At 35.3% G+C, this 22,320-nt stretch overlaps 1 protein-coding gene and 1 pseudogene across 1 annotated transcript; one reads left to right on the top strand and one right to left on the bottom strand.

Moving 5' to 3' along the window:
• Positions 1-1,207: 1,207 nt before the first annotated feature.
• On the bottom strand, positions 1,208-11,364 carry LOC142553798 (putative alpha-mannosidase At5g13980; annotated as a pseudogene).
• Positions 11,365-20,783: 9,419 nt separating this feature from the next.
• On the top strand, positions 20,784-21,762 carry LOC142554821 (uncharacterized). Its single transcript, XM_075665495.1, has 2 exons — positions 20,784-21,322; positions 21,396-21,762. Exons 1-2 carry the CDS (start codon positions 21,154-21,156, stop codon positions 21,635-21,637), a joined length of 411 nt encoding a protein of 136 aa, XP_075521610.1. The 5' UTR covers positions 20,784-21,153; the 3' UTR covers positions 21,638-21,762.
• Positions 21,763-22,320: the final 558 nt, after the last annotated feature.

Here is a 22,320-nt window from a genome sequence, read left to right as displayed (position 1 = left end):
TGTTTGAAAGCTATTCGAGGTCCCTGTATCTGATGGTGGTGGTGAACCTGTGGAGGAGTTGAGATGACTAGAGAGAAAAGTCATGAGTTGCTGACACTGATTAACAATGGCAGGGGACGAGGTGTTTGTTGGGGGCGATAATTCTGTCTATATCCGGGAGGATATCCATGTATTTTATAGCATTTGTCCACCGTGTGGCTTGCGATCCGACTTTTAGTACAGAAAGGGCGTTCTTTCATGTGCCCTCTTGAGGGGTAATGCATGGAATTGGTGGTATTACCTTTCGTGAATTTTCCCTCTTTGATAGCAAATGCAACTATCTATGAGTCATCGAAATGAAATGCAGAGGAATATCCAATTTTCTTTTGACTTTCATCTTGTGAGACTAAGGAGAACACCTTGTTAACCTAAGGGAGGGATCCATTAACAAGATTTGACTACGGATAGAAGCAAAAGATTCATTTAATCTCGTGAGGAACGAAAGAACATATTCGTGATGAAGCTCCTGATGCCTCCACAACAACACTTTCCGCAAGTACAATTTGGTCTACAGTTGCTTAATTCATCCCACAATCTCTTTAATTTTGCGAAATAAACACTCATAAAGTCCTGATTTTTTGCAAGGTTGATGAGACAACGACGTAGCTGAAATACCCGAGGACCATTACTCTGTTGGAATCGATCATGGATATCATTCCATATAGTCGCAGCAGAATCGGAAAAGATAATGCTCGCAGAAATCTCTTTAGTTCAAAATCCAGGAGATTACAACATTATTATTGCGAATCCAATAAGGAAGGAGATCATGATCGACCTTCAGTTTGGAAATTGATCCATCGACAAAACCGAGTTTGTTCTTGGCAGATAATGCAATGACCATCGCACGGCTCCAAGCTGCATGATTCTCGCCATGCAGGAGCTGAGATACAAGAACCATTCCCAGATTATCCGAATGAAAAAACGGTTTTAGGGGATCGTCAATGCTCGTCCTGGTCCTTTCTTTATGTAAACAAAACCTATAGTCGATATTATTACTGTATTATCTATCTAAAATATTATTACTCTATTACATTTTTTTAGTTTTTTAGAAAACATTTAATGTAATATAAACATACATAAAATACAAATAACACAACTTGTTTTCTCGGTTTTTATAGGACGACATGTACGATTTCATGTCATTGTAGTCAATTTCAGACACCTAATAGCACAGCACCGACTTTGAAAGTTTTATTATTGACAGCATTTCCGAAATATTTATCACAAAAGCCAGCTTTTAGTGTTTCCAAATTGATGAGCAGAGCTAAGCCACATGCCTCTCAAACTCTCAGTACAAGAAAACTTTAGAATTGAAGTCGATAATAAAGGTTCGAATTTCCATTGGCGCAAGCTCCACCACCAATTCTGCGGGATGTACGGGGCCTCCTCTTGGCCCGGGAGATGCTTGTTTATTGGAGCCGCCTTCTACTTTCCAAGATAGTCTTTTCTTCTCCGTTTCTTCTCTTTCTTGATTAGCAGATAGACTCATTTCATGAATATCGTATATCTGACAAGAGGACATTGCAAAATTACCAGCCATGGCAATTAAAGAAAGATTTTAGGATAAATGGAAAGAAACATGTACTTAGTGTTGTCTTACTTTCTTGTTTGGAAAAACTCTCTTTAATTCTACAATGGTCATGACTGATAAGTCCTTGTCCTCGCCAACCTAATATAAAAATAAAATACAAGGACAACAATTAGCATGTCGGTTGTAATTTGTAAACCAAGAGGGAAATCCAATCCCAAAATATCAGCCTCCCAACAATTAATCACCGTCCAAGTTGTGAAGCTGACGTGAGATCACATCATCAACCTGCGCACTCTAAATAGGTCTCATTCACCTATCAGTATTCAGCACATCCACCTTAATCTTACCAGTAATGTGGTACGGGCTACATTACTAACAGTGATCAGATAGTAGCCCTTTTATGGACACCTATTCTGCTAGGTCGACTTTCAACAATAGCATAAATGATAACCCATAAGACCCAAAGATGAATCCATATAAAATAGAACAATTGCTTGCAAAGATAAGAACGGTATGAACTCATGGCCCAAGATTGCATCTTTAAACAATCAACAAGTTTTGCATAAATAATTTCTACTGGAAAAACTTAAAAATATCTCAAGGAAAATTGGGAGAATAATGCAAAATTAAAGAATTCAAACCTCGAATAAATGAGCTAATCGGAGTAGAACGGTTTGATCTTCAAGTTCCCGAGGCATTAGAAGCGACCAATAGAATTAAATCATTAATAAGTACACCCAAAGAGAAAAAACCTTGCAGCCACCATCCGTTTCTGAGCAGATAATACCTGTAGGGTTAGTATCACGACGCTATCAGGAAGACTATAAGAAGGATCCATTGCTGTAAAGGTTGGTACGGGGAAATTTGTAAACTCCTCATCCTGCAAGTACATAAGCACGTTGTCTGAGTTAAAGATATTTACCATATAGGCAACCAAGAAATACAAATGTACAAGATACCTGCTCAGAAAAGGCTAAAAGGAATGGTGAGTATATCTCCTGTCCAAATGATCGACGCCACTTGGATCCCTCTCCTAGTAGATCAAACCTAAGATAGTACTTCCCTTGGACCTGTGAGAAATTTAGCAAGTAATATGAACAGATTGCATGCCAGTAAGAGTGATAGAATATGGAAGTGTGTGTTGATGGGAATGGAAGAGAAGTCGATTACAGTTAAATGTTATTTTAAACATGTAATTCTTTCACATGAAACGTAACTTATTGAATAGGACAAAGATACTCGGGCAGACTGATCTAGGTAATCAAGATGCTTACAGTTAAACCCTCACACTTCTCAAGAATGCAGACTGTCTCATTTAAAGCCTCATCAACACCTCTACCATCATCATAAAGCAATCTCCTACAAAACAAGGTTTGGAGTTGATTTCTCGAAGTGCAGTGTATAGATGACAATAAATATTCTTTTTATTTTTGCAGGAACGTTATCATGGCAAAGAAAAGATATCAAAAGTTTATAGAGATGAATAAGAATTATTGAAGAAAACAAAAGCATAACTACAACCTATGGAGCATCAACTCCAACTTCCCATCAGCAATACTCGATCCTCCAACTGATCTATCCACCAAGATTGAAAACTCGGTGGTTTTATCTTTGATGTAAATTCCAAGATTGATCTGCAAGAAGGTCCAACTAAATAATGAAGCAAAAACAAAAAAACACAAAAAAAAAAGAATAACAACAAATGACCTGGGTTGAACTCCATAGTATTATTTCTGTGACCGATTATAATGGTTAAAGGTAGGTGTGAGAAAAACCGGATAGGTTCGGTTTACAATAAAAACTCAAACTAAACCAATACTATCGGTTTTGAAAAATTGCAAACCAAACCGAACCATTAATAATTAAAAACCAAACCTAGGTTTCGGTTCGGCTTGGTTTAGAAGACCAATTTTAAATTTTTGTTCAAATAATTTTTTGAACATTTTAAAACATAATTTAAAATTTAAAAACTAGCTATTATATTATAAATAGATAAATATCAATATGCATACAGATATTAAACAATTTAACATTATAATGTATGAAAATGACATTACGAATTTCCTCTAAAAAATATAACTTCTCAAAATGAAGTAGTTTAGCTTTAAAAAAATTTCATCATCATCCGCCATTACACTTCAAAAAAGGAGAGATTTATCTTCGATGTCTTTTCTTCAATTTAAATCATTGGCAAACTTAAAATTTATATAAGTAACATCTATTATCAATTTTCCATGATATTAATGATATGATATAAACTAAAAAATAAATAATATATTTATATATAATTGAAATATTATATGATTATACAATCGGTTTGGTTCGGTTTTGATTGGATAGTTTAATAAAAACTTTGAACCGAACCAATGTTTTTGGTTTTACTGATTTTAAAACAAATCCCAACCGTGATCAACTAAAAACCAATGGTTTGGTTCAATTTGGTTTCTGCTCACCCCTAATATTGGATCTTATGCTATCCAGAAATTCTGAAATTTGATAAATTTTCTGGGATTTTACAGATTCCTGGTTAACCCATGCACGATCATTTTAAGACACAAGAATAATATTTTTTGAGGTGATCAACACAGTTGTCACGTCGACACTTTCAGATATTCCTGTCCTCGAGATTTTAAAGTAGTAGAAGTGCTTCAAAAAATTCATTTCAAAAAAACTAAATGAATATTTTCTGGAAAGTACTGTTCTTGAGAAAACATACAGGATAGTAGTTTCCAGCAATTGGTTGGTTCACTTGAAGGTCCCAATCAGCTCTGTAGTCTCTGATCTACAAAACAAGACAAAAGCTTTAGATCTACGCATTACATTATAAATCCCAATAATTAATTTCCAAGCTGTGATGCTGATGAGATTTATACACAAACACATCATGCCATGGACAAAAGATGATTTGCCCCTGGCAGAAATGAATGGATGCAACCCACCCGTTCAAGAAAATCACGCCCATTAGAGTCTGTATAAAATGTTTTGTTGTTTCCTACAGTTGACTTTATTTGAGTTACTATCTCCTTCCCAATTCCATCTTCAATGGGTATCGGACCAACCTGTGATGCCAGACATTATGGGTAGCTCGGACATTAGAAATTTAAACTGTTTTTATTATGAACAGCTAAAAGAACATATGAAGGCTGACTTACCATGAATTCAACCTCAACATGTTCTTTTTCCTTGTACACTCTCGTGATCTGCAGATAAGTATGTTAACAATCGGTAACAAAGAAATGAGAAATGGGAGTATTTTTGTTTCCAAGAAGGGTCAAGTCTCGGTTTCCCTAATTCCTCATAGGTGATGAACAATGCACTGACGTACATTTCTAAGTTTGTATATGTTTCTTCCATTTAAGCTTTTGCATCACATAATTGATTTCTGCATAATTTCTCACAACTTCAACTTAATCACCATCGGAAAATACTTTCAAGATCCTAAATCAGTAAATTGTCAACACACATCGAAAAATTTTGTAATGTATGCATCAAAACATATATGACCCTCATAATTGACAAACATTCAATGATTCATTACTCATAATTTGTTTTCCATACCTTGGGTGTAACTCAAACCCTAAATGAGATGAAGAGATACCCATGTGGAAGACATATAACGGGAAACCTGATGGTTTTGGGGATTCTGGTTTCTTTGGAGTGTGAATATCCTATTATATTTATATAATTTGAGTAGAATAATTAATGATTATCGAACTAACCTGGGATATCCATGAATTGAATGTCTGATGAACTTCATCAAACAGAGGTCCTCGAAATACTGCAAGTGGAATCTGCAAAATAAGATAAACAATTCATTGTCTAACCGATAAAACATAGATCATGCATTGAATGGTTGACTTTGAAGAGAATGTATATACCTTTACTTCAGGTTGTATTGGAAATGTGCCATTTGGGCGAAAGATATATGCTCCCGAGGCCTTTCGTAAGTAAATCAAATTTTCCATCATTCTCAAAAAGTATCACTTTAGGACAGAAAAATAAGGAACATATTGCTAATATTACCTGAGAATCTTTACTCTCATCATCTCCAGCATAATAACTGTATGATTGTTCCAGAGATATGTTCAACTATATCATAAAATATGACTCAAGAACATTTAAATTTACAGCAAAAGATTAAAAAAAGGAAGGTCAGCAGACTGAAGTTCAGGCAAGGTTACATCTACGAGGACGAGTAATACAGCAGCATGCATTTGACCAAACATAATTAAAAGACAGAAAGATGTGAAAGGACAAGCCGATGTGGCCATTCCTATATGGCATACCGAGCTCCTGCTATTAATATATTGCATAAGCTTCCCATCAATTCCCGAGTATAAAGCTTCAAGTTTCCTGAACCTACTTGAACATCACTGATTTGACTTCCATCAAAAGGGTATGAAATTTGTTCTACAGAGGCTGGAGCTGCATATGTAACAATGTAGCCAACAGAATAAATTGCAATTACACCCTGGATTAAGCAAACATCATTTACTAACTGATAAAAATCTAAACATTCTGCTAAAGACCTGCCAACTTTCCACTTGATATCACATAAGTGCTGAAACCCAAAGGCTGAACAGTTGCTGTAAATGCGAGCCAATACACGGGAATGCTGGAGGATTTGCCCACATAAGCACTGGCATAGAATTTCCTAGTGTCTCTTGAGGAACCAACTAAAGGAATAATCTGTGACACAATCACTTGTCCAGCGGAATCATGAACAGTGACATTCTCATCGATAACCTGCATCGAGGTAATGAAGCAAGATGAGATCACACCCAGTTGACCATCTATATAAATCCAATATACACGCATTCATACACAAATACAAATACTACACACACACAGATGCATATAATTGAGAATTCAGTTAGAATGTTTTTCGAGAAATTGTGAAACAATTAGCATCCAGAATAAATCATGTTTCATCAAGAAGAATGGATGAGTGAAATATTTGAGATTGATCTGAGTTCACCTCATTAAAAATGGAAAAGAACGCAACTACTCACAGGAATTCTCACAACATCTGTTCTTCTCCAACCAAGAGAGTTGTAGACAACCACCACCTGCGGAAAGTAAGATACTTTAATAAAATATTGAATTCTAACACCTCCGCCCCCTCATTAAGTCTACCATTTTCTTTTACAGAATGTCTTAAATAATTTTTCAATTCCTAAAATGAAATTTTTCTTCATAACCAGCACTTTTAGTTGATAAATAAGCATTCTAAATCTTGTACTTCATTCTCATCTGAAAATCCAAGCCACAATTGTAAACTCAGACATGATGAATGGAATACTGCAGACAACTGTTAAAGGAGGCCTGGAAGATGATTCACGATTTCCTACAACTGAGAGTTAACTTCCTTCTTGCAAAAAGCAGAACATGAGAAATCATTTCACTTACTAGTTTTTTCCCAAGTGAAAGATCAACTTCTGTTGGAGGGCAACAACTTATGTTCAGAAGTGGGCACTGGAAAGAAGATAAGATATTAATTCCCATACATCTACGTAGAAGATCACTTTAACATAAGCAAAGAAAGAAATCTTCAAACATTGAAGCGAGTAAAAAAACACAAACCCAATATGAAGAAAATGGATTTGATGCAAATTGAATGCAAAATGTTTTTAGCAAGAAACTATGAACACTAATAAATGCAATTCCAAGTTTCACACAGAAAGAAAAGGGAATATGGAAAATGCTCATGTGCCTGCCTGCAGGAAACTTGTGGTTGGACTTTTGCATCTGGAAGTTGACGAAGATTGTGTCAAACAACCAAGTGAATTTGCAACAACCTCCTCTGCCTGCAGGTATTGTAAATTGAACACATTAACTTGGATCACGATTCGTAAGTGAAGGGAGTCAACTTTGCTGACCACTAAGACAGTAATTTGAAAAGGGCTTCACCTCCTTGTAACCAATTGAAAGCCGTTTCGCATAGTCATTAGCCACATGTTGCTTTTCAGTACCAGAAACTGCATCGTGATGTTGGGCAAGGGCCAATGCATCACCTAAAGAGTCAGTGTTGGGACCTGATTTATTTCTTCCTCTAAAAAATTCTAACTGTCTTGCTGCCTAATAAAGCATACAAGCATGGTGAGATTTCGATTTAAAAAGATCCCATCAGTAAAGAACCTACACAATTACATTCATAACATACCAAATAGTAGCCACTCATCATTCTGACATATCTTTTGATGGCAGGCCTGCTTGTGAAATATCCAGTCCAATAAGCATTTACACAGTCTGCGTATCTAATGCAAAAAAATGCATGAATCGTCAATCTCATGAAATGGTATAATTCCTTAGTGCGATAAGCATACCACAAAACTTAAACTCACGGTAAAAAGTCATCGATTTTAAGAGGCCAGGACTCATTTAAAGAATATTTGGCATCGGTATACAAAGATGGGGTTGAATAAAAAGCATTGACACGGCCATCCTGCAAGAAAGGTAAAAAAACGTTAGTCGCACAAACTAAAACAAAGACGGTTAGCAGATTCATCCAAGAAAATGGTATGGAAAAATGTTTTAATTCTAAATTCCTCAAAATCATGCTCCATTGCCATTCAATTATGAAATAACTACAAGTTTGAAACAGATGTAACGTATTATTGACAAAGCTTTAAATGCTAAATCATAAAAAATGCCAAAACTACCAACTAGATATTTTCAAGTAATAAATATTCTTTGCTAGAATTATTAATGCCCCAGATCATGAGATTGATTCTATCAAAGAGTGACCTGTTCAATTTACAGCTAGGAAAAAATTGTTTATGGGCATTAATCATGTCAGCAGCAACCACAATTTCTAGGTGGCTAGTCTTAAAGCTTACCTCTCTGATCCCTGTTTATCCATCCTCATATGAAACATATCGCTTCCTATTCGATCTATATCTTTAGACTGCAACATGCTCCAACTTTTCTTTCACATTTTTTTGCTTCAATTTGAACAATTGAATTCACACTTTTGCGTTCAACTTCAAGGAAAACCACAAAATCAAATTATGTATTCTTAAATTATATTTGGTGATATTATGGTATATATTTTAAATGATTTGTTACGACTCAATTGAGAAAGATTTTCTACGGAATTTGTTTCCAAGATATTTTCACTTATACATAGAAGGTAGAAGGTGATACTCGTGTCAAGGTAAGCATGATTAACCAGTGTTTTAGTCCTTTATGCATGAAATAATGGACATAGGCCTTTATTAGCGATCATCAAAAAGTCCATTGTTGAGTTTCTTTCTCTCTTTCTTAATCCATCTCGTGATTAAATATCCAAAAATACTAACTTGATTGACATAATGAATGAGCTTATCCATGTTCCGAAACCATGTGTGAGCATATTGATACTTGAAATCTGTTCCCATAGTCCACATGACATGATTTGATCGAGTAACATTAGCCTGTGAGTAAAAAAATCAAAGATGGTAAGAATAATTGTTTTCAGTGGTTCCATAATACAAAAGATCACGACAGTCAATCTTGAATCATTCGAAAACACGAAGGGAAAAAAAATATTGAATCTTTCAAGTATAATAATATTTTCAATAACTGTCCCAGCATAGCTGTCCAAAAAATAGCAAGTTGGTAAAGCAGGAAAAGAAAACTTCAGAATCATTTTACCTGTGCGAGTGCAGCAGCTACAAAATCATTTACGCGCTCTTGGACATTGTAATCGAATAAATTGATGTCATCCTTCAGTCAGAGAAAATATATTATATGCCATTACAATCCATGTGGACAAGTTTCAAGGCAGGCATTATATGCATTTATAGATGTACCTGGACAATAGGAGAATCGTCATTCACTTCAAAGTAGAAACCAGTTGGAGGCTCGTAATTCCCAGCATAGAAAGCACCTGCAAATATCTGAATATAAGACATAAGTTTGGAGACTTAATTTTCAGAGTGGTACATAAGATAATGAACAATCAAAAGAGAAAACTAAAAATAAAACACCTAGGTATAAACACTAAAGAAAAAAATATTAACTTACTCATAAATGGTACAGTAAAAATATTGGAAACTTTAAATTACCTGAGAGGATGAACCACGACTCTTGGAACCATGCCAAATGACCTCGAGCGTCTTATCATCTCTTCGTTTAGCTCTATCTTGGTAGTCAATGCGACCAAAGAAAAGTGAGTCAAATCCAACCTAAACCAACAGGATGAATGAGGTCAGTACGATATAAGTAAGAAAATCAAGCACTGATTCTGCATCTATCAGGTATAATTACATCCCTTCCACTAGATGAATGTTTTATCAATGGCGCTGCAAAAGTTACTCAGTACAAAAGGTGATGGATAAAAGAAAAGGCTTGAATGATGATTCCGGAGTAATGGGAGGACCCTAACCTAAGAGCACAAATTTATAACAGTACCTCTGCCCCTAAAAGGTACGCCTGCACAGCAGTATGTCCAAAGGGGTCAATTTGCCAACCGATTCTAGGAGCCACGTCAAACTCTTCCTTTAAAAATCGATGGCCTAGTGTAGTCTGATCTATCATGTCAATATAATGAGGAGCCGCCTCATCATGCATGCACATCCCACCATTTCTGCGTAAGTAAAATTTGCGGGGTGGGGGTGTTGAAATAAGAAACAGAAACACCTTCTGTGATATTCTTGGAACTAGTAAGTAAGACGTGTTCTATAAATTCCATAGATCATGTTAACTCTTTATTCGTTTAAAGAACCAGTAAAGGTGCAAATTAGTCGGTACATGAATTCAAGTTGACCCGAGTTGACAAGCTTTTTAACTGTATCCTGCATTGTTTCGCTCTGCTCCCTCCACCAACGCTGGAGAAATGCCTAACAATAGAAAAGGTATGACGCAACGTTCATTTCAGGAACAATTACATAGAGATGATCAGATGAACAAACACGAAAGGGCGGAGAAAATTACCATTTCAACGTAAATAAATTTCCTGTTTTTATCAGCCAACAGTGCCGGGATTAGCGAATCCAAAACATTCTGTACACATGCTCCCTACACAACACATGCAACTAATTTCAACTCACGAACTCTCCAACATAAAAATCCATCCAATTCCAAATAAAGCAGCTTATCGATGGTGAACAACTGTCCGAGGCATCTAGTGGAGTAGAGTGGCGGCGCGGGATGGCAAGATTGCGCGAATTGATTTATTTTGTTTCTAAAGTAAAACTCATATTTTAAATTTTTGATAAAATTTGAAAAAAATAATTCATTCGGACAAATGTCGTCTCGCCCCACTGGTCGGCCATGCATGCATCGCTTTGGAAAATGTAAGTTTCAAGTTTCCACATAAACAATAAGAGTTCAACTCTGAATTTAAGCATGAGAAGAGAACCTGGATTGAATTATTCGATCCAACATAGTACTGATCCACAGTCTTCAACCAGCCGACATCGTCATGCGTATGAGGAACCAAATGAACATTAAGCTTTCCATCGACTATACCTTGCGAAGTGTTGTAAACCATGAATTTACAATCAACCAACACATGGAGTAAAACCACAGTCAAAACTCCCGAAAAAACTCGGAAATTCGCCATCGCTGAAACTGAAGCAGCCAAATACTATTGTACCCAGTACCAACCAGTTCGAATAAATAGCCAGGAAAATATACCTAAATCAGACGAGGCCGAAACGGCGACAATCCCAATGAAGAGATTGATAATCCGATTTTGTTTGTTAACATTTGTCCATGGAATTTGATTTGGGTAAAGAACAAAGCTGAAGTTCTTGTAATCTGATGACAATGATCTGGAAATCTGTATAATATGTGTGTGGGAATTGGAGTTTGAACTTTTGGAGTGTGACTCGGGTCCTAGTGTCAAGTTTATCCATTTTGACGGGTACGAACCCGGGTCAATATTATCCGCTTTAGAATATCCGGGTTTTACATTTTTCATATAGGTAAGAATTCGGGTTTTTTTTAAAAATAATTTAATTTTAAAATTTTTTTTCAAAAATAATGTAAAAAAAAAAACATTTTCAAAACTAATGCAACCCGCGCTTACGGAGCAACAAATTATTTTAGCGACGGAATCTATACAAACCCGTCGCTTATTTCCGCCGGTTTATAAATCCGTCGCTAAACCGTCGCCCATTTAGCGACAGTTTATAATTCGTCGCTGTAATGGAATCCACGACGGTTTACAAAACCGTTGCTCTTTTTCCGACGGTTATAAAACCGTCGCTAACATACAACCGTCGCTAATTGCTCATAATTTTATAAGAGAATTTGCGCGCTGCGAAAAGCCATTTTTGTTGTAGTGAAGAAATCAGCGACAATTTTTGACCTGTCGCTAAATGCCGAAATACCTACCTCTTCGCACGCTGCGCATAATTGTATCAACAGCGTGCACATATACGCCGCGGGATAATCTTGAACTTTCAACGGCTTGCAACTTTGCAACGTGCAATATACGCTGCGGAAAGCTATTTTTGTTGTAGTGAAGATTATGGGTGTTCAAACTTCGGATAAAAACGAAAATCCAAACCGAAGAAACAGAACACCGAACCGAACCGAAAATTGAATTTTGTAATTCGGATATAAATATTAAAACCGAAGTTTATTTGGTTCAATTTCGGATTATATATATCAAAACCGAAAAAACCGAAATTTCATTAAATTAATAAAATTTTTTATATTTTTATTTATATTATATATTTTGATATGATATTTAGTGAATGAAGAACTAATTTGAACAATTTTTAATTGACTGTTGTTTTCTTAATTAATTTAGACCTTATCTTTAAAGATTTTACTAAGAAAACATGTAGAAAGTTAACATATTATATTTTACAATATATTTATATTATTAATTTAAATAATTATATCAAAATCGAATTAACTGACCGAAATAACCGAACCATTTTGGTAGAAAACCGAACCGAACTGAAGAAAAATGGTTCGGATATCGGATTATATATTTTTAAAATCGAAATAAAAAACCGAACCGAACCGACCGATGAACACCCCTAGTGCCTAGTGAAGATATAGAAAAAAACCGACCGATGAACACCCCTATTTCCTGATGAATTTCTTGTCTGTTTTTTTCTCTGTCTTCACTACAACAAAAATGGCTTTTCGCGGCGCTCAAATTCTCTTATAAAATTATGCGCAATTAGCGACGGTTTTATGCGCATTTAGCGACGGTAAAAACACCGTTGCTAAATGAGCGACAGTTTGTAAACCGTCAGCCTTCCATTACAGCGACGGTTTAATAACCGTCACTAAATGGGCGACGGTTGAGCGACGGATTTATAGACCGTCGGCAATTAGCGACGGTTTTGTATAGATGCCGTCGCTAAAATAATCTGTTGCTTACATGGCCCATCGTCGTGGAGCAGCGTCCGCGCTTCGTAAGCGCGGATTGCATTAGTTTTGAAAATGTTTTTGTTTTTACATTATTTTTGAAAAAAAAAATTAAAATTAAATTATTTTTAAAAAAAACCCGTAAGAATTCCGATGAGGGTAAAATTTGGGAGTCGAAAAAATAACTTTTTTAGGTTTATTTTCTATTTTCATATTTGTTAGGAAACAAATTACCAACACTTACTTTTTTTCTTCTCCTTCTATTAAAATCTCGCGACAATCCAAGTTTTTTAAAAAAAAAACAAAAATTTCTTTCACCCTTTTTATTCCAAATCTCAACCTCCAAATTAAGTCTAAAGAGAAGATATATTTTACAGGTCAATATTAGGATATTCTAATTCAAACAAAAGCAAAACAAATACAATCGTTATTTAGGAAAAAACATTAAGTAGAACTAACATAAGAACAAGCCATTGAGTCAAGATATGAGCAACCATGTTTATTTCTCGTCTCAAAACAAATTTGAAAAGAAGTTTTGCGAGAAATTATATCTTCGCGACTTTATATAATTGTTTCAAATTCTTTAGCATTGCGTTTGGATATAAAAATTTCAAATTTTTAGTTTCGTGGTTAACAATGAAATAATAGATCAAATTCTAAATTCAATACTATTTATTTACACATTAGTTAGATAAAATAAAATGAATTTTAGATGATTTTTATTATTGGGTGAATTTAAAATTCATCCTAATTAACATATAATATTACATAAACATGAAAATAACGGATTTGAAGTTTATGGTATACGATTTCCTATATGTTCACATATGACCAAAATTCTAGATTAACAAAATTACGGGACCAAAAATGCATTTGTTTCAAAAATAGAATACCAGTAATGGTTATTTATTTTTATTTCACGACTCATTATAACGTTTTCTATGCTTGAGCAAAGGACTTGAGCATTTCATAAGATCAATTCAATGTTAGGATTGACTGGAATAATTCTTGACATCTGGATTTATGTTCAGTTTTATGGGTTTTGAAGAATTCCCTGGAGTGACAGGACAGTATCAAGATTAGTATTACTGGTTTTCACATTTTCCCTGACTGTAATTGATCTCTAAAACTCCATGGAAAAATATATATTGGAAATTATTTTATGATGGTTCGATGATTATTCTGAAGGATACTCGTCACACTCGATCAATTCTTCAATCACTTGTCAAAAGTAGCTTAAACCACCGAAGGATTTGCAAGGAGAGTTCTGTGTTTTTATGTAATCAAAACACTGAATTTACGTGCCTGTTAATGTCAAGAGTTTAAATTTTTTCCCATAAAATGAGTGGAAATTTTGGTTCAGAAGCTAAAACTTTTCCTGACTTAGTTATCAAAAGATTAGAAGAATGATGAGGATTGATACATATGAATTCCGTTTTACTTCTGAGAATTCCTCTGTTGACACAAGTCTATGTTGACTTCATAAGTTGATCAAATAGGATAATCAGCTTCACTAATTTATTTCAGTAATGGGCTAACACGATGCTTCTTGAAAAGCAGAACAGTTGGCAAAAGACCTTGAATTAATTTCTCAGTGAAACTCGCAAGTCAGCGAGCACGAAAGATGTCATTCTTTCTGGTGAGATTCTGACAAGTTTTGTGAAGTGTTTTGCTATAAAATTCAAAATCAACTTTAATTTTACAAATTTTTTTTATGTGTCCATATCTTTGCTGTGATTGTCGATTATTTTAATCATATAACTACACGGTCTGAAGCCTTGTATACTTCTATGGCCAGTAATTAACCAAACCGTTCGATTATATTATTCATGTCTCGCCCTCAGTTATGATATTTGTAGTTAGAATTGCTGAAATTGGTTACATTTGTTTCAGCGCATCGTAATTATCATCTTGCTGCCTCCCTAAGGTCCTTTTGCTATGATTTGAAACAAAAGACGCCTCAATCTGAGAAGAAGAGAAGGAAGATCACGAAAAAAGAGGACAGATCAGCTGCAGAAGTTCTCCATATTGCCGATCCCTAGCTCGAAAACACAGGAGCATTGTCCTTGGTCCCAACATTTTCTCGAATAGTATACAGCTTGGACATATGTATTATAGTTAAATATTGTTACTGCAATTTGTGAATTGGTGAACCGGTTATATATATTTAAAAAAATGTTTTAAATGTATAATATAATAAACTCATAGAAAATATGCTAAAAGTGAAAATTTTATCAACTATAACTCAACAGATATTTTAATTTCTTTACTCAAAATATATTTTAATTGCTAAAATACACAACTATGAAAAAAAACAATAAAAATCTTAAAAGAAAATGATTATTTTATAATTATTATTGAATAAGTTTCTTGTGAGACAGTCTCACGAATTTTTATCTGTGAGACGTGTCAACACCATCGATATTCACAATAAAAAGTAATACTCTTAGCATAAAAAGTAATAATTTTTCATAGATGACTCAATAAGAGACCCGTCTCACAAAATACGACCCGTGAGACCGTCTCACACAAGTTTTTACCATTATTATTTAGCATTTGTGGTTGAAGTTTTTTGTATATATGGTTGTAAATTCAATCAATTTCATGTTAAGAAACTATCCTCGAGCTAACAACTTGAATAAACATAATTGAGCTTTATCCACAAATGAAGGATTTACCGTACGGTGAAGTTGAGGTATGTATAGTTTTTTCCTTGAATTAATTTTGTTCCGATGCGACGCCATGGGGTGTTCGAGAGTAGTGTTTGGTGGAGGAGCAGCGGATATGGTTGGGTTTGCTTCGCTTGGGGGGGGGTGAACATGGTGGTTTTTGGTGTTGAGTTTGAAGATAAAAACACATGGATGAAAGAGACAATTTTTGATAATACAAAATAGCCTTGACATTAACAATGTGTTTAAAGGATATATCTCAGCGTCATTTGAAGGGAAGATCTTATTCCAGTGTTTTTGGTTGCCCATTATTAATTCACAAGTGAAAGATTTACCATACGGTAAAGTTGAGGTATGTATAGTTTTTTTCCTTGAATTTTTAAAATTAATGGATGCACCTAAATCTAGCATGACACGCTCAATTTTTAGATTAATAATAACACAAGGAATCGTAAACATACACGGATTCTTGCATTTATTTGGTAGTGACTTCTTAATAGCTGCAGACATGTTGTCTCCCACACTAACCTTCTCATCGACTCTCAACTTCATCTTATTAGTGCACAAATCCTTTAGAAATTTATCATATCTTGGGATTTGTTTGATGACATCTATCAGAGGCATATTGACCTCCACTGTTGGAACATTTCATGTTCGCAATATTAATTTTGATGTTAATAAAACTTGTTTGTTTGTTTTTAATAATCTACCTTAGTGCGCAGATAGCTGAAACTGAAATAATCAGTTACGAGCCAAAACTGAAGCTGTCGAAGACGCCAACTTAAAGCATCAACTGATCAACCAAACTAGACCAGTTCAACTGATGTGTCGTAAATGAGTTCAACTGATTGTTCAGTTGATAGGTTGTTCAGTAGGAGAACCTTAGAAGCCCAGCCAGCCGAAGGAGTGTTCATCTGATGAAGAGCCCAAGTGAAGATCTGTTCAACTGAACAAGAGTGAAATCAGTTCAACTAACGAGTCAACTGATTTCACCAGCCCAACTGAAGACCAGTTCAACTAACCAGTTCAGAACATCAGTTTGGAGCAATCAGTTGCAGATCAAGACAAGCTGATATAAGTGGAATCCAGCTGTATGCAAAGGTACAAAAACATTTGTCCAGTCAAAGGACAATAATGGACGTTGCATTAGAGCTTAAAGACAAAAGTGTTCCAGAAAGAACAAGACAAATTTCGAGGAACAGATTCAAAATACGACGGATACAATAATTGAGTCTCACTGTACGATCAAAATTCGCTCTTATAAATGGAGGGTGAAGATCAGTGAAGAGATACATAAAATACAAGAAGGAAAAAGAAAAGTGCACGCTTCAAAGTCATATCAGCTTAAAAGAGAAGCATTCAGCCCAGTCGAGGGAACACTTAAACGTGTTATCAGCTTTATATTAGAAGCATATTTCCCTCAGTGTGTGAAAACACTTTCGGGTAGTTTTCAGATATCAGTTCTCACCCACACACACACCACCACTCAAATACAGTCTTGCACAAAGAGGTTAAACTTGTGTATGTAGTCTTTCTCACATAGACGTTAAACAAGTGTTAACTGGAAGGTGTTGCCTTCAGTCTAGTCTAGGAGTTCACTTAGGCGGTGGGTAAGTCCTAGCTGGGTGGGTTTGTACAAGTATTTGTATCGATCAAAGTTTTCTAGTGAATCCTACCCGAGGTGGTAGAAGGGGTGACGTATGAGCAGTTGAAGTCTCCGAACATCCATAAACATATCTTGTGTATTTAACTTTTTAACTATTATTTTCAAACTGATTTAACTAGTTAGTGTATCTGTTGGTTCAGTTCTCATCATAACTGAACTAAATAAAAATATGATTTTGTATGCTCAAAATTAATCGCAAGTGCACGATGTCAAGTTATAGTATAGTGTACGTGAGTACGAGTATCGTTCCACTGAAGACTGTATTTAACAATTATTATTTTCAGTTATGAGATCTTTAGCAACGAAAATTTGATTGAGTGATTATTACTACTATGCTCGAATAAATATGCAAAGAAAACGATTCAATAAGTAAAGAATGAGAGTTAATATCTAAAATGGTTGATTAAAATTCAATGAAAAATGAATTTGTTGGGAATGTCGGTTCACCTACCCCTTGTTAATTAATTAATTCGTTCGATAGTGATTATATGCTTCCGACATGATTTCCTATTCAATTGAACACACTCTCTCGAGCTATGCCAAACTAATTCTACTCAATGAAGTAATTAAATGTCTTTAATTATTTATCAAAAGTGAATCGCATTTCGATCTATGAAATCCCCTAGTTTTAGACCCTAAGGACTATGACTATCGGCGCGTATCCAATTTCATATATCTATGCAAATTGTAGGTCCACGGATTATACTACTTGTTCCTATCACAAGTTATTCTCTCGAACTCACTCGCAATATAAAAACGTTATTAAAGTTAGCTACGCTCTAACAACACAATAAAACAATAGTATAATCAAGAATAACGCAACAATCGAATATAAATTAATTCAAATCAAAGTTTGGGGTAGGCTCCCCTTAAATCCTAACAAATATTAAAGTTTAGCTACTAGAATTCATGATTGAAAATAAACAAAACAAAGTTTAAAAGATGAAAACTAAATAAGAAATAATAGAGTTGACAAAAAACACGAAGAGCGATGCCCGGAAATCTTCAAATCTTCAATCCAAGCGCAGAAGTCTCTCCAAGGCTTGTGGCGGCTCTCAATGAAGTCTGAATATCTCTGAATTCGTGCCTCCATCCCCTACCATATCCTCTCCCTTTCAGAATTAAGGTAAGGGATCGTCCATTATTTTTTTCCAAAAATACGAGTGCGGCCGGGCGGACATAAGTTTTCGCCCGGGCGGAAGGTCTTCGCAGATTCAGAATTTTTCTTCTTCTTTGGCGCGCCCGGGCGGGAATGAAGGTGCGCCCGAGCGGATATGTTTCGCAAAAATTATTTTTTCTCAGACGTTGGCGCGCCCGGGCGGACATGAATTTGCGCCCGAGCGGATGGTCTTCGAATTTTTCTTTAAATTTTCTTTTTATTCTCGACTCACCTGCATTTTCACCCGCTAAACTCATGAGTAACAAGAAATATAATTTATTCTAAAATAACACAAAATGCACGAAATCTAAATGATAAATGTAACACAATGCGACATAATATGACACGCAAAAACACGTAAAATCCACCTCTATCAACCCCCAATACTAACCTTTTCCTTGCCCTGGAGCAAAACAGGTGACAACGGTTTTATTGGAAACCGTTGTGTTTTTACTTTTAACAATGGATGCACCACATGCCCCATAAAATCCAAACATGTTGTGGAGATGGGGTCAAACCTGAAGCTTTCCACTTTCATTTGATAAAGAATCATTTTGAAAAGTATATTAACTAAGCTTCTAGTGTCGACGAAGATCCTTTCCACGTCATAATTGGCCACATTGTAAGTCACCAACAAGGAAACATTATGGGGTGTTTTAACTTCTTTGAGGTCGTCCAGTCCAAAACTCACTACAAGAAAAAATGCCTTAAACAACACTAAAAAACAACGGTTTTATTGGAAACCGTTGTGTTTTTACTTTTAACAACAGTTTTAACAAAAACCGTTATGGATTAGCGTGTTTTTTGGACAGAAGACAACGGTTTTTGTTAAAACCGCTGTGGATTAACGTGTTTTTTGGACAAATGACAATTGTTTTAGAAGTAGAGGTTTGGTAGTTTTGAAGTAGATATGGTTCCTAGATTCGACCCACTTATCAGTCACTACAACAAAAACGCTAAAAGACGACGGATTTTATCCGTTGTAATAGGTCATTTGTCCAAAAAACACGTTAATCCGTTGTAATGGGTCGAATCTAGGATAAAATCATTTGTCCAAAAAACATAATGCAATGGACTGGAGTTCGACTTATATAAACATAATGTTTTATTTGTATTATGTTTGGTTGGGGTCATTAGCTATTTATTCAACCCGACCGTTTGTTTATATTGTTGTTGCAGAGCATCCCGACCCTGTTGGTTTGGTCAGTTCTCCCTAGGCAATGCCCATTGATTTGCCCATGGACGGTCCCGAATTCTTCCGTTATCTTTGTGTATACCTTCTGCTCGTGTCAGCAGGGCAATGATCAGTGGATCTCCTTTCATGTTTCGTTGTACCTCCTCTCCCAACCTTTGACAATCATTAGTAATGTGCTCATACTCTTGATGGAATCCACAGAATTAATCTAAGGGGGGGTAAGCATGAACCTTTCTCCGCTTACCTCGGACGTTCCAACTTTCTCCTTTCTCAAATATCTACATAGCTCTTTCCAAACTCATGGTCAGGGGTGCGTAAGGAAATGGCCCTCTAGCTCGGCTAAGGTCGTCGCTTCTCTTTGTTGGCCTCGTTGTCCCTATCTCCACCTTTTTTTCCTTCGTTTATCCTAATCTAACATCCATCATGTTCTGTCTTTGTGTATCCTCAAAATTCACATATTTTTCAGCTTGGTTCAGGAACTCTTCATAGCTGTGAGGAGGTCACCAAGGTTTTGAAAATATCCCCTCCCAGAGGCCCTACGTAAAGGCATTTACGAAAGTATTGGTGGTGGCTGCAGGGACATCTAAGGCGAAATTATTGAAGCGCTCGATAAACTCTGTAAGACCCATGACACTAATCATTTTGGGTCTGGAATCATATACCTTATCATAGCTTATGACATGTTACTTACAGAACTCTCTACTCCTGGCAATAGAGTATATGTCTTCCTAATTCTCGAACCCAAGACCTTATCCAGACCACAAATACTTGAATTAAAGAAATTTGGTATCCATTGGTACCCAGACTATACAACCTTGGTACTTATGGCCTGAACGTATAAGATTAGAGCATTTGGGAGGTGAAAGAAACTCACTGCTAGGAATAAAGATATTCCCTTGAGTTTGGGCTCCGTGTGCTAAAATGAGGGATGCGATTCAGGCCCAAAAAAGGTAGTATCATGAGTCTTATGGTTGTAATGTAATAATATTCTTGCTAGGAGAACTATCCATATGTGGCAGTTGAGATGTAATACGGTTAAAAATTTAGAGTTTCACTATTTTAATTATTTATGTTTTTGTTGAATTTTTTTTAGTAATATATATATATATTTAAAAAATACATTATATTATGTACAATAATAAATGTAGTTATGCAGACATCGACAAGACTTAAAGACTAGCATAAAATAAGACAAAGAGGCTCCCTAATGCGGTCGAGAATCTCAAGACTCCATCTTTGACCCTTGATCTCCACCGATGGACACAAACCAAAGAAGAAAAGGCCTTCTCATCATCTTCTCTACTTTTTCATCATCTTCTCTACTTTCCCCTGCCGTGCAAGTAAACAAACTCCAATCATTTTCCCCTTTACTCTCTGGCCAAGAGTCCCATCCAAAAAGTAACCCCAGATTCTCAACTATTTCATAATCAATGACGATAAATAAGTAAATTTCCCGAATTACATGTGTTCATGCACCCACCGATCACAAATAACCACTCCACATTCATCTCAGATACGAAAATCTTGTGATTTTCTCTTCAATAAAATTTATACGTCGCAGCGTTTTTTGTGTGTTTCATGTTGAGTTCTCAAGGTCTGGTGCTGGCCACTGCCATGGCTGTTTCCGCTGGGACCATCATTCTCTTCGATTTCTTCAAGGAAAAGTGTTTCTCCAATATTCGTCAAAATCAAGATTGCCCTCTTCCTGAAAAGAAGGCTCTCAAATCGTGTTTATCTTCTGATTCAGGTACTAAATATCAAGAAAACACTTCATTTTTATTGGGATTTTTCTGTTCATCTACATGTTCATGAATTCACAGGGAGCAAGAAAAGTGATCAGACGAAGAAGAAGAATAAGAAGAAGAACAGAGTGAAATTCGCGGAAGATGTGAAAGATTCAAGCAAGAAAATCGACGGTGAGTCGTACAGAAATGAACAGACAAAATTCGGAGAAATTCGAAAGAGTTGCGGTAATGAAATTCAGAAAATTCCTGCAAATCATGTAGCTTTGTACAGTGGGATTCTCAAGGATCGTGTGCACAGAATGCAGTATTCTCACTGAATTTCATTTCTTGGATCATCATCAAAATATGCATTCATTCTGCTCATTTTTTATTTTCATCATTTCATTTTATTATTAATGTTGTTAGATATGAGAAATTAAATTTGAAGAACGTTTTAAATATTTGCACTTTCTAATATGACCAAGAGTTTGATCCGATTTATATTTATAAAAAAATAATATTTTAAATATAAAATTTAATATTTTTTAATCAAATCAAATTAATAAGATTCATTTATGTTTTATTTTTGTGACGGATAAAATAAAATGTATAAAATGAACTGTAGACTTGTCATAGTAAAATATACCTAATATAAATATAAAATTACCAAAACGTTTTAGTATTATGATTGTATTTGAAGTGGGTATCTTTCACAAAATGGGATTTCCCAACTAATGTGAATTGATTATTGGTATTATATTATTACTTTCTTGGACCAGTTATAGAACCACAAGTTATTTGATATAAAATACTTATATATATAGAGTGGTCTATTGTGAGACGGTCTCACAAATATTTATCTGGGAGAGGGGTCAATTGGCCTACCGATATTTACAATAAAAAGTAATATTCTTAGTATAAAAAGTAATATATTTTTAGAAATGATCCAAATAAGATATCCGTCTCACAAAATACGACATGTGAAATTGTATCACAAAAATATATATATATACAATAAGAA

Source organism: Primulina tabacum, chromosome 8 (genome assembly GCF_025594145.1).
Source record: "Primulina tabacum isolate GXHZ01 chromosome 8, ASM2559414v2, whole genome shotgun sequence".
Taxonomy (NCBI): Eukaryota; Viridiplantae; Streptophyta; class Magnoliopsida; order Lamiales; family Gesneriaceae; genus Primulina; species Primulina tabacum.
This window is presented reverse-complemented; position numbering and strand designations above follow the sequence as displayed.

Coding starts and splice junctions, on each gene's coding strand:
- LOC142554821 (XM_075665495.1), top strand. CDS start 21,154: ATGTTGAGTTCTCAAGGTCTGGTGCTGGCCACTGCCATGGCTGTTTCC. Junction 21,323..21,395: donor GTGTTTATCTTCTGATTCAG/GTACTAAATATC, acceptor ATGAATTCACAG/GGAGCAAGAAAAGTGATCAG.